Genomic DNA, 17,329 nt, shown 5'->3' on the forward strand with positions numbered 1-17,329 from the left:
GAGAGGGAAAAAATGCAAAACATACTTAAATCTGTATGTTCAAGCTTCAAGTATAAATCAGCTTGAAGACTGAATGCTCTTACATTGCAAGTGGAAACTGGAAGCAAGTGAGAGAATGAACCTGTTCAGTTCTTACTGCAATTCACATGTTACTTGACATACCATTCATCTTCACTGCGGAGCAAGTTTCTCACATTTATACAGTTCTCCCAAATTAAATACACTGCACTGAAGCCTCTCAGCACAACTACAGGCCTTCAGGTAATTACTTTTTTACCCTGTTTCTGAAGGTTTATAATGGTTAATATATAAAAACTAACACAAAATAATTTTAAAAACTTATTAAAACTTAGTGTCATAGAATCAAAGAGTAGAGTTGGAAGAGACCAAATGGGCCATTTAGTCCAACACCCTGCTATGCTGAAAAAACACAATCAAAGCACCCCTGACAGATGGCTATCCAGTCTCTGTTTAAAAGCCTGTAAGGAAGGAACTTTCACCATTCTTCAAGGTAGAGAGTTCCACTGTTGAACAGTTCTCACAGTCAGGAAGTTCTTCTTAATATTCAGGTGGAATTTGAACCCATTGCTCCGAATCCAGGCAGCAAAAAACAAGCCTGCTCCCTCTTCTTTGTAATCAAAAGTAATAACAGCCCAGCTCTATGAGCTAAGGGAGTCCACCTTGCAATATGAAGCTGGACACAATATCTGGACTATGCCATTTGTCATAATGTAGAAGTGTTTGTTCAGGACAGCATTAGATTCAAATTAAAATTTCAAATCTTCAAGCATGTCAAAAAAATAACAAAAAAGCTTCTCTTTTTCTGATTCTCTGGAAACTGAACTGTCTCAGATGAACTCATCCAATGTTGAGACTGCACAGTTAACCAACACAGACATCATTGGAGCAGCCATTCATGCTTTATGGGTATGACCACATTGGCTATACTATTCCAAATGAAAGGGGAAAGGTCAAATTTCAATATTAGAGCACAAGTCCTGCATGAAGACATCCTCAGGTTCAGTCCCAAACTTCTCTGCTAAAAAAACATGGATGAGATGCAAATGGTGAGATACTAGAGAGCCGCTGCCAATTGAAACAAACAACAACAACATGCCAGACAAAGAGCCTGCCTTGGTGTAAATCACCACTGCAAGAAGATGGGTTGAGTAGCCTGTTGTAATTTCTTTATGTCAGAATATTTCAAAGAGGAAAACAAACAAGGGACTGTGATTACCAGGAATGGAAGGGTGGATATATAGACATGAAACTTCGGGAAGGTTCAGATTAAGAATGTGTACAGGCAATGCGGGTTCTCTGAAACCAATTTGGAGGGTTAACATATTCAGGTCAACATCTGTTTCAGGGGTGTGTCTGAACATTACATAATGAAATCTTGCCTACTAACCATTAACTCTTGAGGCATGGAGAAAACAGACTTACAAATCTTGGAACACGAAAGCTTTTCAATAATGCTGCTGGTTCAGTAATTACAGTTGGGCCTGCTTTACTATTTCTAATCTACTGTATGTCTAATGGTCATATTGTACATTAATACTATGTATCGTGAAAGATCTCATGGAACTAAAATTTCAAGATCTATTTCACACCTGGGAAACACATGGCTTGACAACTGTACGTGTGAGTCTTATTAGACCAGAAGTTGAACATGAGCCAACAATACGATGCAGCAGCTAAAAAAGCCAATGGGATTTTGGGCTGCATCAAAAGGAGTATAGTGTCTAGATCAAGAGAAGTCATGGTGCCTCTCTATTCGGCTTTGGTTAGACCTCACCTGGAATACTGTGTCCAGTTCTGGGAACCACAGTTCAAGAGAGATATTGACAAGCTGGAACTTGTCCAGCGGAGAGCGACTACATCCGGGAATTCTAGATGATCCCAGAAAAGATATTGCTAGATTGAACATGTCTTTATGGAGTCTAGACTTCAGGCTTCTGTGCCCACCCACCTCCGGTGCTTTCCATCCAGAAACGTCTTTCCACCCAGAAACGGCCCCTAATTTTATCCTTGTTTTGAATTTAGTTTCATACTAAATGGCATATTTTTGTTGAAAATCTGAAAACTAAAGTGTGTTCTGAAATTAAACCTACAGTTACCACAACACAGTGAATTTATATTGATATTTGGAAGCAGTTTTCATCTTGTTTGTGAAGAAAAACAATACATCTCCTCAAATGCTATGGTCTGGACACTCTACTGGCCAGGAGGTACAGTCTCCCCATTAACACACAGCCAGAGTGCTTTTATCCTATTATGTATAGTTGTTAAAATGTAATGAATATGCTAATATCTTAATGCCTCTCTGGATGCCGGATTAAGTGTAATGAAATATAATGAAACACTTATATGGAGAATCCAAAACTGCAGAGATTATGGTGTAAGAAGCATAGCTAGCATGCATGGTGAGTAGGCGTGGAGAAAAAAAGTATTACTACAACTGCATGGAACCTTTGAAAGTAGGTTACAGAAGGTGGAGTGCAGTGATCCACCCGCATAGAGAAACCATGAGTTATGTAACAATATCCAGCTCTTCAGATGACACCCATTACTACCAGTAGGCAGCCACATGTTTTTCTTCAATCTGTCTTGATTTGAGTGAGGAGACATGACAAATCATTTTTTTACTTTGCTCTCCGAAAGAGGAGAGCAAAGTAAAGAGAAGAAGTAGCAACAGTCTTCCCTAATCTGGTATTCCACAGGGACACCAAAGGTGCTCACTGATTAATAGTTCTAAATTTGTAGACAGAAGCTTTTAACCATTGTATTCTTCTGAGTTGCCTGTGGGGATGCAGCCTGGATGGTGCTGCTTTCAAGTGGCTCTGTTCTTTCCTGGAGGGATGTTCTCAGTAGGTGCTGCTGGGGGATTCCTGACTCTTTGACCATTGGCCTGTGGAGTCCCTGGTTTAGTCTTGTCCTTCCATGCTTAATGTTTAATATCTACATGAAACCACTAGGTTTCCTTTCTACCTAATTCCTGTGCTAAACAGGTGCCTGGGAGCTGTAATGAACCGGATGATGGCAAACAAACTGAAATTTAATCCAGAAAAGACAGAGATGTTCCTGGTCAGTCAAAATATAGATCTGGGAATAGGGAGTCAGTTTGTGTTAGATGGCAACTACAGTCCCTCTGAAAACTGAGGTTTGCAGGCTGGAGGTACTCCAGCTCTGAACCTGGAAGCCCAGGTATCAGCAGTGGCCAGGGGTGCATTTGCACAATTAAAGCTAGTGCACCAACTGTGCCCATTCTAAACAAAAGTCAGATCTGGCCACGGTGGTACATGCCTTTGTTACATCCCGGCTGAATGACTGTAATGCACTCTGTGTGGAACTGTGTTTGAAGAGTGCTTAGGAACTTCAGCTGGTCCAAAGAACAGCAGCCGACTGCTGAATGAGGCTGGCTACAGGGAGCACACAACTCTCCTGTTGCAACAATTCTACTGGTTACCAACCCCTTTCCGGGCACAATTAAAAGTGCTGGTTTTGATCTATAAAGCCCTATACAGCTTGGATCCAGGTTGTTGTTGTTGTTGTTGTTTTTTTTTTTGAGGACTGCATCTCTTTTTATATCCTTTAAGAACATCTTGAAATTGCCTTCTCTCTGTCCCACCACCCTCTGAAGCTTGTTTGGTGAGAACAAAAAGAGGGCCTTTTCAGTGGCTCCCAGACTCTGTAGCTCTCTCCCAAGAGAGACCAGGGTGACCGTCTCTGATTGCCTTTTGTAGGCAAGTGAAAACGTTCCTCTGCAATTATAGACTGACGAGAGACAGGCTTTTGTGGTGACAGTATTAGGATTTTGGCACTGATGTGCTGTTTTAATGCGTTTTGATTTTTTTATGTTTAATAGTTTTAATGACACACATTATTTATTTTTAATTTGGCATTTTAATGCATTTACATTGTTTTAGTTTGCTTTGTGTTATATTTATTGCTAGCCATCTTCAGTCCCTATACTGGAAGAAAAGCAGATTAAAAATAAAGTAAGCAAGTAAATTCCTGGCAGAGTTTGACCAGAGAAACTGGTATGTTATGTTTGATAAGCAGTACACTAAAAGAGTTAGGTATTTTTCTTCTCTTTTCTCCCAGTTGACATTTCTATGCTAAGCATAAGCAACTCAGCAAGAAATGAAGAGAGGGCACATTTCACCAAAAATAGAGAGATGTCAGGTAAGGGAAAGCTGCCTAGAACCTCCATTTTTTAATGAAAGAAAAAAGTGTTACAAATTTCTCCAAACATTTCCACGATCAGCAATTCATATAGAGTACATATCCTTATGAAGAGCTCTTCCATCCAGCCAATAGACTGCAATGTGATCAAAGTACCCAAATTTGTTGTGAGCAGCCACCATGCAAACTATATGAAACCAGCATGAAAACTACAGTGAGCTTACACAAGCAAATATGAATGAGCAGAGATCAAACTGCATTGACTGAACCAAGTGCTTTCAATAATTTAAAATAATTTTAGCACAAGCTTCATTCTTTAAGTGAACAGATTCTGTTTTCTTTAATGTGTTTGAATGTGTTTTTTTTAAAGAATGCAGTTCTTGAATGACAATTCTTTCCCAGATGAGGCAGTCTGTTTAGTTTCCATCTTGATCCACTCCTGCTTCTTTCCTGCTGTAAGCCAGCATTCCAAATTGCACTTAATTGCATAACAACCTAGTTCGTGCAGCTGTATTTGACAGATGAAAAGGACACATACAAATGTGCTCATTCTAAGTCACAAATCCTGCATATGGAAGTGGATTTCTATCTTACAATCCACATTTGTACGTACATGCTCATCCCACATATTATAATATTAAATATGCAACAGAGCAGACCTTTCCCCAATACTGTCACCTAATACAGTAAATACTGAAATGATATTTCAGGCTGACAATGTAGCCTCTTTCCACTTGGCTGCCTTTTTTGGCAAAAACACTTGGAAAAATACAGTGAAGTGTGCTTTAGCAATTATGGCTTCTCTTCCACCCTCTTAAGCTCTACCTCCCAAGACTCACCTGTAACTGGTCACCAAAAGATAGTCTGTGGATGACATGTGTCATGTCAGGGTTCTGAGGCTGTGCAGTGGCACTGTGTGTTGAAACATGAAAGTTACCTGGAATCTAAACGGAAGCAAGAGTTCACCATTTATTAGAATTAAAGCTCTAAGTAGTGACTTAGCTGTATGATCGGAAACAAAAAGCTTTTGAAGACTTCTATCATTTGGGCCTTTTACATCTAGCACCAACTAATGGCTGAAATTCAGACCAAAAAAATTCTGATCAGTTACATCACCAGGAAAGTGCAGGGAGTGCAGAATGCAATGGATGTCATCCTCTGCAGTTTCAGTAGAAATTTATTTATTATTTTTAATAAAAAATATTCCTGTAAAAAACATTTTTGTAAGCCCACCTTACATGTACTGTATTTATATACCTAATAGTCTAAAGCTATATGTGAAATTACCTTTTGAACCCCCTGCTACATATGCACTCTGGTCAGAGCTGTCATTATTGCCCATATACAATAACAATTGAATTATATGGTTGTGCCTGCAAGCGTTATAAGCACACATTATTGTTTTCACTGATATATGGGAATTACGATTTATGAGTAACTTTAATATTTGTAAAAACATTACTATGGAGTGTGTGATCCAGTATGGAAGGTGATGATATGAGCTACCACACTGGGTGACACCAACCTTGGTGATGCCACTCTATTATGCCTAAAAGACTAAATCACATGGTTATTGGAAAGGATCTGCAGTAGATTACTATAGCTGGGTATACAATGAAGGGCTAGAAAAGGACGCCAATTTTAAATAAATGAACAAATGATTGACTATATATATGCAAATGATCAGACTCAACATTTTATTTCCTACAAATGGAAGTGCGTCATGAAATGTTTTAAGAAAAACATGATTACATTAAGCAGGCAACGAAGGGGAGTGAGAGTGTAAATCTATATGTGTATGCTTTCAAGCTACTTGGGCTTCTTACATAGCCTTGAGGTGTTAATGTTAGCAACGTACTGCAAAAGATAAAGCTAAGCTATACAGAAGGTCGCCGCAGTAGGTATCAGCCCAATTCATTAAGTCTGATTTCATATGCCTTATTTCATACATTTATTAGTACAGTAGAGTCTCACTTATCCAACATATCCGGCAGAATGTTGGATAAGCGAAAATGTTGGATAATAAGGAGGGATTGAGGAAAAGTCTATTATACGTTAAATTACGTTATGATTTTACAAATTAAGCAACAAAACATCATGTTTTACAACAAATTGACAGAAAAAGCAGTTCAATACATGGTAACGTTATGTAGCAATTACTGTACTTATGAATTTAGCACCAAAACATTGCAAAGTACTGAAACAGGCAGACTGCGTTGGATAATACCGAACATTGGATGAGTGAAGGTTGGTAAGCGAGACACTACTGTAGTACTTGAACACCCTACTGATTACATACAAGAACAACTATAGTTAATTCAATTAATTTTCTAGATGGTAAGAATAAGGTTATATATATACATTATAAAATCATCTGATGGTAAGAACAAGTAATCTTCCTCCCTAATCATAGCAGCCAAGCCCATAGATGTCTTTGGTTTAAGACAGGGGTGCCATCGCCCCATCCCTCTCCATCAGGCAGGATGGACTGGCACATTTCAATGTGATTGAGTGAAATGATGTGGCTATCATTTTGGCTGACTTTTAGTTGACATTCTTCTTTTGGGGAGTTTGCAAGCAAGTGTATTTTCAGGTGGTTTGGGGGGCCTTTGCCTCACTGGGCTCGCTGTTAGGCAAAGAGAAATCACTCCCCAAACATAGTCTGAAATTTTAAAAATCTGTATTATGGGTCTGAGAGCTTGGGAGAGTTTCAAACACTGCACTAAGGGCTGCCCATAGGCCACAGGTTGCCTAAAGGCCCCTCTTTTCTGCTCCTCCTTCTCCCATCCAGTCTTTCAAGCTTCTGATCCCAGTCAACTCTTGCACATCTCGAAAGCTAACACAGCAGTGAGGAACACAATGCTTGCAAGTCCATGCTCAGTCTGTCACATCAAACAGCAGACTACTGTTCATGCTCATATGTTGATCTACAGTGGGAAAGGCTCAATTCAGCTCATCACTCTGGCCAGCTTCTTTCTCAAGCAGATCCTTGCAAGCATTAAAATATGAGTATCGTCCTCAATTCTAGCTGCAAAACTGACTAGTTTAATGGGTTCCTTCCCATTCTCCAGGAATGAAACAGGATCAAGAAGAAGCTGCTTGTTAGGCTCTGCTCAAAAGGATGGTTTATAGCAGCCTACCGGCGGTTAGGAATTATAGGAGTTGAAGTCCAAAACACCTGGAGGGCTAGAGTTTGTCCATGCCTGGTTTACAGCCATGGAAGATCAGTCCTTCCTAACCGGATACACAGCTGGGGAGAACATGTAGCAACCTGCCACTGGTTAGAATGGACTGCAATACCTACCTTGTAAATTTATCTACTCATCATAACTATGGTACTCTGTCCTGTCATTTTTCCTAGCAAAGAGCTCCTAGGCTCCACATTGTTCCCAATATTTGTCTCCTTCCATCTTACCATGCCTGCACATGTGTTAGAGAGGACTATTTTAATATAAGATATCAGCAGGCCTGTTTGAGCAAATAATGTATTTAAATGCACAATGGAACCTTTTCCCATCATACTATCCGCTCTCCACATTTGTAGGTTCTGACTTTTGCAGATTTGATTATTCACAGATCTAATTAATATGTAATCTCTAGGTTTCAGCATAACTTCTGCCAGAAGCTGATCAGAGAGACATTCTGTAGAACTTAGATATTCCAGGAGAGAGCACTCCTCTATGCATTTGTAAGCCTCACCAAAGTACTTTCAGTAGACATTGCCCATATAATCAGACAAAAGGACCTAGAGATTCCCAAAAAGGCATTCTTTCAGATAAAAATAGCTTTTATATTTGCAGTTTTTTTTCACTTTTGTGGGGATCCTCTACCCCTAACACCATCGAATGTGGAGGGCTGACTATAATGTAAGATACTTCTCCAAAAGGGATCTTTTAATCTCAAAGGAGTTTTTAGTGAATCTTTTACATTTTAAGAGTAAAAATTATCTCTCTTCTACATTTTATCTGTATGTATGTGTGTTCATACATTCAAATTGCCTGTCCACTTATGGTGGCCTCATAAATTTCATGAGGTTTTCGTAGGCAAGGAAGGTGATTTTGCTAGAGAAATCTGACATGTACCCCATAGCATGTGACATTTGTTGGTGTTCTCCCATCCTTGTCCCAGACTAAGGCTGAGCCTGCTTAGCTTCCAAGATAAGGTAATTTTAGGGTACAGTCAGCTCTCCATCTCAACTAATTTTATATCCATGGATTCCACCATACACAGTTTGAAAATATTAAAAACATTTTTTTTCCAAAATGCAAAATGTTTTTGCCATTCTATATAAGGCACACCAATTTGCTATGTCATTGTATATAATAGGAACTGAGCATCCAAGGATTTTGGCATCCATGGGGGCTTCTGGAACCAAGGGCCCGCTGTGCCATATCAACTCTCTATTTCAGGTTAGTAACTAACTACGCTAGTTAAGACACGAAACAGCACAAAAAGGGGAGATCACATTCTATCATGCAGCAGAATGAGACACTCACAAATGCTTTTTTCACTGCAGAATGAGCATGGGTGGGTCCAGTGTGTTATTTTTAGGTAGGCTCTAACATGAATTAGCAGGAAGAGGAAGCAACATAATTTTGTAGCCTGTGGTGTATAAATGAGGTGTGAACGATGGTGACATCTTTATTATGCTAGCAGCGGTCCACACACTCCCTCTCCCCCACCCGCTGGAGTCATAGGCCGATTAGCCAAATCCAGACACACCCATCCCACAAAGCAGCCTCCTCCAGGCCCACTTTTAATTCACCCCTGGGAGAGTAACTTGGGTTCTGCTGCAACATGAGCAGTGAAGACTCTCCTCTTTGATATTAAGATATCTTCTTCTGACAGGCTGGCATTCATTTATGGGCTAAGCAGCGCTTGGAACAGAAGGCAGGCCTGTGGCAAATTGGGATCTGGCCCTGTTGTGCTCCAGTGACTCACAGGCTGGAGGTACAACGCTTTGGGAGGAGAGGAGAAAGCAACACACATGATCTGGTGCTCATCAACCAAGCCTCAAAGAACACTGAGGCACTTTCAGATTTCATGTTTACTCATGTCCCTGGCATTCAGGTTACAAGGGGAACACCACCAAGTCAGCCTATTGCAACTTTGATCATTCTTTGCCTCAGAAAATAGCCACCCGTCCTATCTGCTTTCTCTTGGAAAGCTGCTGCAAGTATTTAACCAATTAAATGGCTAGAATAATTGATTTAAAGGTGCCTCTAACTACTCAGATGACAGATATTTAGATATTGTCTAAATATGTTCATTATTTTAATGTACCCTATATACTCTTGTATAAATTGACCTCCTGTATAAGCCAAAGGCAAGTTTTGGGGTCAAAATTATGGATTCTGATATGATCCATAGATAAGTCAATGACCATTCTGTAGGGAGAGGAAAGCACCAATGCCGTATCAAGGGGTCAGCTGCTCATGGCTGCCACTCCAATTTCCCAGCCAGGCATCCAAAATGACCAGAAGCAGTGCCATGGTGGAGACAGTAGAAAGGGCCAGTGCTTCTTTTAGTTTCTCTCAGGATGGACTAAGCTCTTGCCTTTTGCCACACTGTTCAGAGAAGGGGACAATTCCTTTTCTAAGAAGTTAATCTGCAGTAGTCACACTGACCCATGGATAAGTGAAGTCAGGTTTTGGGAGTTGAATTTTTTATTATGATTATTATTAATTTTATTTATATCTCGCCTTTCTCCCTGCGGGGACTCAAGGTGCTAACAACCTCAAAAATCTAATGACAATTTAAAACAAAATAAACCCATCCCGCCAAAAATGCCAATTAAATATTTGTATGTGGATATCATGTTAAAATACAATAAAATAACATTCAAAACTGACCATCCTCCCAAAATACCAACAATAACCCCCTCACCTATGAGTATATGGGGTACTTTTAAAACCTCGGGGAGCAGGATTTATTCACCAGGCAGACATCCCAACTGGCTGCTGGAAACAGTAAGACCTGCTCACATAGACTCTGTTCCCCTGCCATGACTGAGTCAACACTATAAGAGATACTGAAAGGAAATTCTGATTTCTTGGAACAAACCTAAATGTTCAAAGCCCAGAAGTTAACTGCTTTAGACCAAGTACTGGGAGGAAATGTGGGATGTAACATATTTTGATTAGATTGTCACTTTATATTGTATTGCATCGATTTTTCTATTTCTATTGGGATAATGTACTTTCTAGGAATTTTCTAGGTCTGGAGGTGCTTCTATGATGTGATTCTACTAGGCATTACCATGGATTCACCCTCTAGGTATTTTCCAGGCTCTCCTGGGTGGCTCTATGGTATTTATTTATTTATTTATTTACTATATTTATATACCACCTTTCTCAGCCCCGAAGGCAACTCAAGGCGGTTTACACTCGGCACAATTTGATGCCCCCCAACATATAAAATAAAATTTAAAACATAGCATATAAATATAGTTTCATTAAAAGTCAATAAAATCATACATCCTTAACGTCTCCTTACTGAAATCACTATCCAATCGCATTGTCAGTCGTTTCGTGGTCTATCATTGCCTGTTACATTGAATTTGCAAATGCCTGCCCAAGAAGCCAGGTTTTAACTTTTTTGGGAAATGTTAAAAGGGAGGGGGCTGATCTAATATCCCTAGGAAGGGCTTTCCACAGCTGAGGGGCCACCACAGAGAAGGCCCTGTCTCTTGCGTATCTGAGACTGAGGCGGGACCGACAGAAGGGCCTCTTCAAATGATCTTAAAGTCCTAGATGGTTCATAAGGGGAGATTCGTTCAGACAGGTAAGCTGGGCCAGAACCGTTTAGGGCTTTATAGGCCAAAGCCAGCACTTTGAATTGTGCTTGGTAGCAAACTGGCAGCCATTGGAGCTGGCACAGCAGAAGAGTTGTGCAACTTCCATATTGTTAATTTCAATATGTTTCTCTATTATCTACTATTTCCTATTTCCACTGTAAATTCAGGAATGTATCCCCCATGGGAATACATTCCATAGCTATGGCAGTCTAAGTGATGTCTCAGTGTTATAGTTATAGGGCATGAAAAGGCTAATGGGTAGAACACATTGCTGTCAATTTATTAAACTGTACAACCTCTAAACGTTTCTCCTTAAAACATACAGGATGATATGAAGTTCTGAATACAGTAATATGATTGTAACTTGCCTTATTGATGCTGAAGTGGCTTTCAAACCTGCATCCATCCCCATTATTCAGGGGAATTTTTACTGAGTTGTCAATGTGACCAATTTCGTGTCTCCCCATGTCATCTTGAATATCCAGTCCAATCACTATAACGCAAGATCAAAGGCAAACAGAGGAAAGAGTATATAAATGTTATAAAGCAACCTACTAGAAAGGGCAATCATGAAAAGAACCTTCAAAAAGTATTGGTAATATATGTTTTTCTCTCTCAAAAATGAAATGATGTAATTAAAAGTAGTTTCACTAGTCAGGCAGAATAATCATCAGACCACCCCCCCCCCTCCCCAATCTTTGAAATATAAATCTAGTTATATGGTCTCTATGGCTGATGGTCTGTTCTCCTAATCTGGATTCATACAATCCTAAGCCCCCTTTCTCCTGACCAGTTGCAGCAATATTACTCAAAAAGCAAGCTAAAAGAGACAATGTTTCAAGGTAACAAAATACATATATTTGATCAATGAGAATGAACATGATGTATTTTGACCCAATGTGTATTCTGGGGCCTTCCTCAAAGGAGTGAGATATTTGGAGACTTTTTTGTCATTTGTTTATAAAATACTGTTTAGAGAATAATAATAATAATAATAATAATAATAATAATAATACTTTATTTATACCCAGCTACATCTCCCCAAGGGACTCGGTGCGACTTACATGAGGCTGAGCCCAAAGTACATCAACAGTAAAAGCAATAAGAAAACAATCAATACAACAGTTAATTTATTTATTTTTTTGTCGTGTCAGGAGCGACTTGAGAAACTGCAAGTCGCTTCTGGTGTGAGAGAATTGGCCGTCTGCAAGGATGTTGCCCAGGGGACGCCTGGATGATTTGATGTTTTTATCATCCTTGCGGGAGGCTTTTCTCATGTCCCCGCATGAGGAGTTGGAGCTGATAGAGGGAACTCATCAGCCTCTCCCCGGATTTGAACCTGCGACCTGTTGGTCTTCAGTCCTGCCGGCACAGGGATTTAACCCACTGCGCCACCGGGGGCTCCAACAGTTAAAATAACAGTTAAAATAAATCTCATAAACAAAAATAAACAATAAACAGTAACGATAACAACAAGCATTAAAAACCTATGGCTGGGCCAAATGCAATAATTTAAAATTTTTAAAAATAATGCTGGGCATGGACAAGGTAGGATATAACTGGGATAGAGTTTTCAGGTAGAGATGGGGCGTGCAGACATCCTAAATCAGTGATAAAGTGCATTTAGGGACATATTGCTGAGGGTATTTCCTTATTCTGGGAAGGCACACTGGAACAACCATGTTTTCAGGCTCCTCCTAAAGACTGCCAGAGTTGGGGCATGTCTGATGTCCCTGGGAAACGAGTTCCAGAGTCGAGGGGTCACCACAGAGAAGGCCCTCTCCCTTGTCCCCAACAATCATGCCTGCGATACAGGTGGGAGCGCTAGCAGGGCCTCTCCAGATGATCTAAGAGATCATGTGGGTTTGTACAAAAAAAAACCTCAGACTCCACACTGGGTCAAAACATGGACAACTGCTAGCATCTTAACATCTTTCTAGCATCTTAACATGCAGCTTCTTTCATTTCTTCTGTGGGTGGATGCTTGCCAGTATTTTTTCCTATCTTAGCAATGTTATTTACATGATTTATACCACTGAGCAATTTGAAAAATATCCTCAGGGCAATTTAAAAATTACAGCCACTTTAGAAACAATTCAAATAATAGAGTAATCAATCAAAAGTAAAAGAAGGGAGCAACACAGCAGAAACAGGATAAAACATAGGAGAACAACAGGGGAAGGTTAAAATAGTGCAAGTGGTGACTAAAAGGGCCTAAGCAAATTAAAAAAGTCTGACGCCACAAAAGTAGGTGCCAGGCAGCCCTCCTCCCAGCCCATGAGGGAAGAGTGTTATACAAATGCTTTCATTTTATGTTATGGACCAAGCCACTTTCATACAGTGCTTAGCACACCATTGTCTAAATAAGTGTTTAGCACTGGTAGAAAGAAGCTATTCATAAAGGCAGCAAGAATGCACTCTAAACAAGGCATCTTCCTTTTTTTCCTAGAAAAGAATGGGAATTACTCATCGCAATCTAAATGTGAAACATGAAGTCAGTGGAGTGGTTGGTTACTCAACCACCCTTGCAATGCCAGCCACTAAGGAGGGGTACTCACATTCACAGTGCAGATTTGGCAAGCTGATGTTTAAAGTTACTTCTATTTTGCCACTACTGTCTTTGTCTGGATCCTCCACGTAGAGCTCGTTAACTCTGCAGGGGAGAGGAAGAGCGGAGGCTCCACATTAGAAGGAACAAAGCCAACATTTGAAAGAGAGAGAGAGCGCGCAAAAGGAAATGGCTATAGTAGGAGAATAAAAACACATTTTTTAATATTGCTCTCAAATGCTTAAGAAGACACACTACAATGTTCTTCCAAAAGGTCATGTTAACCAGCCTCTCGGCAGAAGAGATGCATCATGTAGAAATGCAGGCCTAACAATACTTTCAAAGTTATCTTGGCTTCCTTTGAGCCATTAGGAAAATAGGACCAAATAAGATTATACTAAACCCCAAGACCTGAAATCATTAAAGTCCCAAGAAAAGCCGTGTATTTGGAAATAAATGAGTAAACAAAAATATTTTAAATAAGAGTAAGTTTCAAGCTTAGGACATCAGTTGCAGGTTTAAAAAAATCTTCATAGTGATCAGAATTTAAATACTCCCTTAACCTTCGTAACCTACAAATAGGCAAGGCCTTAACCTTGACCAAGTTATCCTCTCCCAGCATCATAGAAAACAATCTCCTCTCTGAATAAATCTTTTCCAGAAAGTCTCACAATACAGGTCTAATTAGTCAGAGCCAATACGACAACAAACTACCCTTAAACATTTTAAAACTGACTCAAATTGCCAAGCTAGCAAATTTTTTCTGTCTCACTCTTGAAAGTTAAATCTAAAGTAGCAGTTGCACATCACTTTGTGGCAAGATAACAAGCTCTGAGCAATTTCCTCAGTGTCATTTTTGCTATCATCATGGATAATTCATTTATAGGACTATCCCTTTACATGATTGGAATGGCCTTAACCATTTGAATGCTCAGGAACTGGCAATTTGGATAATTTCCCAACAAAGCCTTGCCTATTTGTCAAATCTTTGGCTGATATGCCAGCTCTGCCCCTTCCTAGAATGGGAAGACCTAAAGATGGTATTGCATGCACTGGCAGCCAGATTGGTTACAGCTACACCTAGGAGTGAGCATATTACACTGGAACTAAAATCACTCCACTGGTTGCCAATTAATTTCTGGGCAAAGTATAAATGGTTTTAAATGCCCTGCACACTTATGTCCTTTGGGGGACATTCAATCACTGAGAACTTGACTAGCAACCAGAGGACCTCTCCATTGGCTGACCCTAGACTGTGGAGTGACTTGCCGTAAGAGATTAAACAGCTAAATGAGCAGTAAAAAAAATGTACATTTAATTTTCATTAATATTGGTGTTTTAATCTTTGATCTATTTTTAATATATGTATATTATGGGTTTGTATGTCATCTATATGTTTTAACTATGTTTTATACTGCCTTGAGCTGTGAGGACAGGTGGGTAAGAAATACATTATTATTGTATTGTTGAAGGCTTTCATGGCCAGAATCACTGGGTTGTTGTAGGTTTTTTCGGGCTATATGGCCATGTTCTAGAGGCATTCTCTCCTGACATTTCGCCTGCATCTATAGCAAGCATCCTCAGAGGTAATGAGGTCTGTTGGAACTAGCTCCAGCAGACAAGAGTTCTTTGTCCTACCCTGGTCATTCCACAGATATATAAACCCATTTTCCTAGTCCAACAGACCTCACTACCTCTGAGGATGCTTGCCATAGATGCAAGCAAAATGTCAGGAGAGAATGCCTCTAGAACATGGCTACATAGCCTGAAAAAACCTACATTATTATTATTAATGCCAAATCTGAGGTGCGGGGGAAACGGGGAGAGCAGAGAGACTCTATGGATTGATCCTGTTTCTCCCTGCATAAGCACAGTGAATAGAACCAGCTTATGGACAGAGAGGCAAGTAACCTTGGTATGTTATGCAAACAGGACTAAATGTGTGTTCTCGATGTACCAAGCACTGCAAACAACATACATCTCTCTTTCTGGCCAAGGATATTGGCTCACAAGCCTACAAGTAAAAATCTATTTTTAAATTTAAAATGCAAGCCATCATTGATATGTTGAACAATGGTATGTATGGTAACACCCAATTACACACTTAAATATACATAATACTTTAAACACAGGGACCTACAGTTAGAATATTAAGAATAATATCAAGACTAAAATCTCCCATAGTATTCCTATAAGAAAGAATTAAAGTACAGTCACAAAACAGACCAAAGTCAGTTGAGGACTAAGCTTAAGTACACAGAAACCAATTAATAGAAATCAATTCACATATGAGTAAACATCTGAGTGACAGAGCTTAGTTCCCATCACATTCATCCTGGTCACACCTATTTCGAGTAATTCTTTCACCATTTCACTTCTGCTTATTGTTCCTTCTCACTCATTCTCTCAGGACAACAGTACCTTTTTCTTTGACAACTTAAGAACTTTTCTTCTCACTTCCTTCCACACTTTCTGAAAAAAACTTCAGTTGTAAGAGGGGCTGCCACAGAGAACTTTAATTAATAAATATTCACACCAAAAGGTATCGAGTCTTCTTTTTAAAGAAAACCTCACATGTAGAGAAGTTGGGAGTATCAGGGAAACATCAAACAAGCAAAGTACGCATTTGAAAAGGTTGATTTTTGAAAAATGTTTCCATTTTAGATTAGTTTCCACCACTGACCGTCACAGGAAACATTGGCGTTTATGCGTAAAACATCTACCTCCCAACTGAAGGAATATTTATTGAGAAAACAGGAGGCAGCTCTTTTCTGGAAATGTTTGTACTTCTTGAGTAGGTCCATCTAACATTTTCAGGAGCACTACTTCCTCTCTCTGTGTATATGTATTTTCATTCAAGTCACCTGCCAACTTATGGGGTTTTCTAAGGCAATAAATACTCAGAGGTGGTTTATCAGTTCTATCTTCTGAAATCATAGCTTACAGAAACTGATATTCATCAGTGGTCTTCAATCCAAACTCCTGCTTAGTTCCCAAGATCAGATGGGATCTGATGCCTTTTGTATTTTGGTTTCTGAATAACAAAACTTTTTATTAGTGTTCAGAATAGCATCTGGTAACTATATAGCTGAGGCAAATTTGCCATGGAACAATGAATTGCTCCTTGTTAAGACATTGAGCTGCTTTTGGATTAAGAGCTTTCATCTAAGGAACAACCCATCTTTCCTCTTATCCCAGGATAAGACACAACAATTGTGTCAGCAGGATTATGAGCACCAGGTAGGTGATTTCAGGCACAGCAATATGCCACTCTTACTCCTCTTGCCTGCTTGAACTTTACCACCCTCTCTCTTTAAAAAAGTCCCCAAGACCTACTGTTAAGCATTGCTCAACATATTTTTCAGGTGATTAATAAACATGACACACAGGGCTGGAACATGTCTACTCATGGATGATCTGGTTTGATGCTCCCGCTCACCCCAGCTGTTGCTTCCTGATAGGCAGAATTAAGTCTTCTGTATGGTTTATCACTGGCTGATTATGTAGTCTTTAGGATTAAGTAATATGGTTTTACAAGCTTCCAGGGATGACCTCAGTTAGGATACGCATTCATTGTCATTAACAGTGTACTATCTGCACCCAAGTAGTCCTTCCTGCTAGATGCCAGTTTGCCAGACAGCCTGTTTCATAACGATGTTTGCTGCCCTCTTTCCCATCTCTTCCTGGATGTATGAGATCAGAACCACACCCATCCTGTTAGTTAAACTCAGTTCAACACACACACACAAACACAACCTTATCAGAACTTGATCTCAGATTGTCATGCTTTTACATATTAT

The 17,329-nt window shown here is 39.7% G+C and overlaps 1 protein-coding gene across 1 annotated transcript in view; it reads right to left on the bottom strand.

The window, feature by feature from the left end:
• The window catches only part of ERGIC1 (endoplasmic reticulum-golgi intermediate compartment 1), a 94,648-nt gene that overhangs the window by 18,084 nt on the left and 59,235 nt on the right, over nt 1–17,329 (bottom strand). The window contains 3 exon segments of the mRNA XM_060765108.2: nt 5,025–5,129; nt 11,350–11,474; nt 13,540–13,634. Of these exon segments, the coding sequence (XP_060621091.2) occupies nt 5,025–5,129; nt 11,350–11,474; nt 13,540–13,634 (325 nt within the window).

Source organism: Anolis sagrei, chromosome 2 (genome assembly GCF_037176765.1).
Source record: "Anolis sagrei isolate rAnoSag1 chromosome 2, rAnoSag1.mat, whole genome shotgun sequence".
Taxonomy (NCBI): domain Eukaryota; kingdom Metazoa; phylum Chordata; class Lepidosauria; order Squamata; family Dactyloidae; genus Anolis; species Anolis sagrei.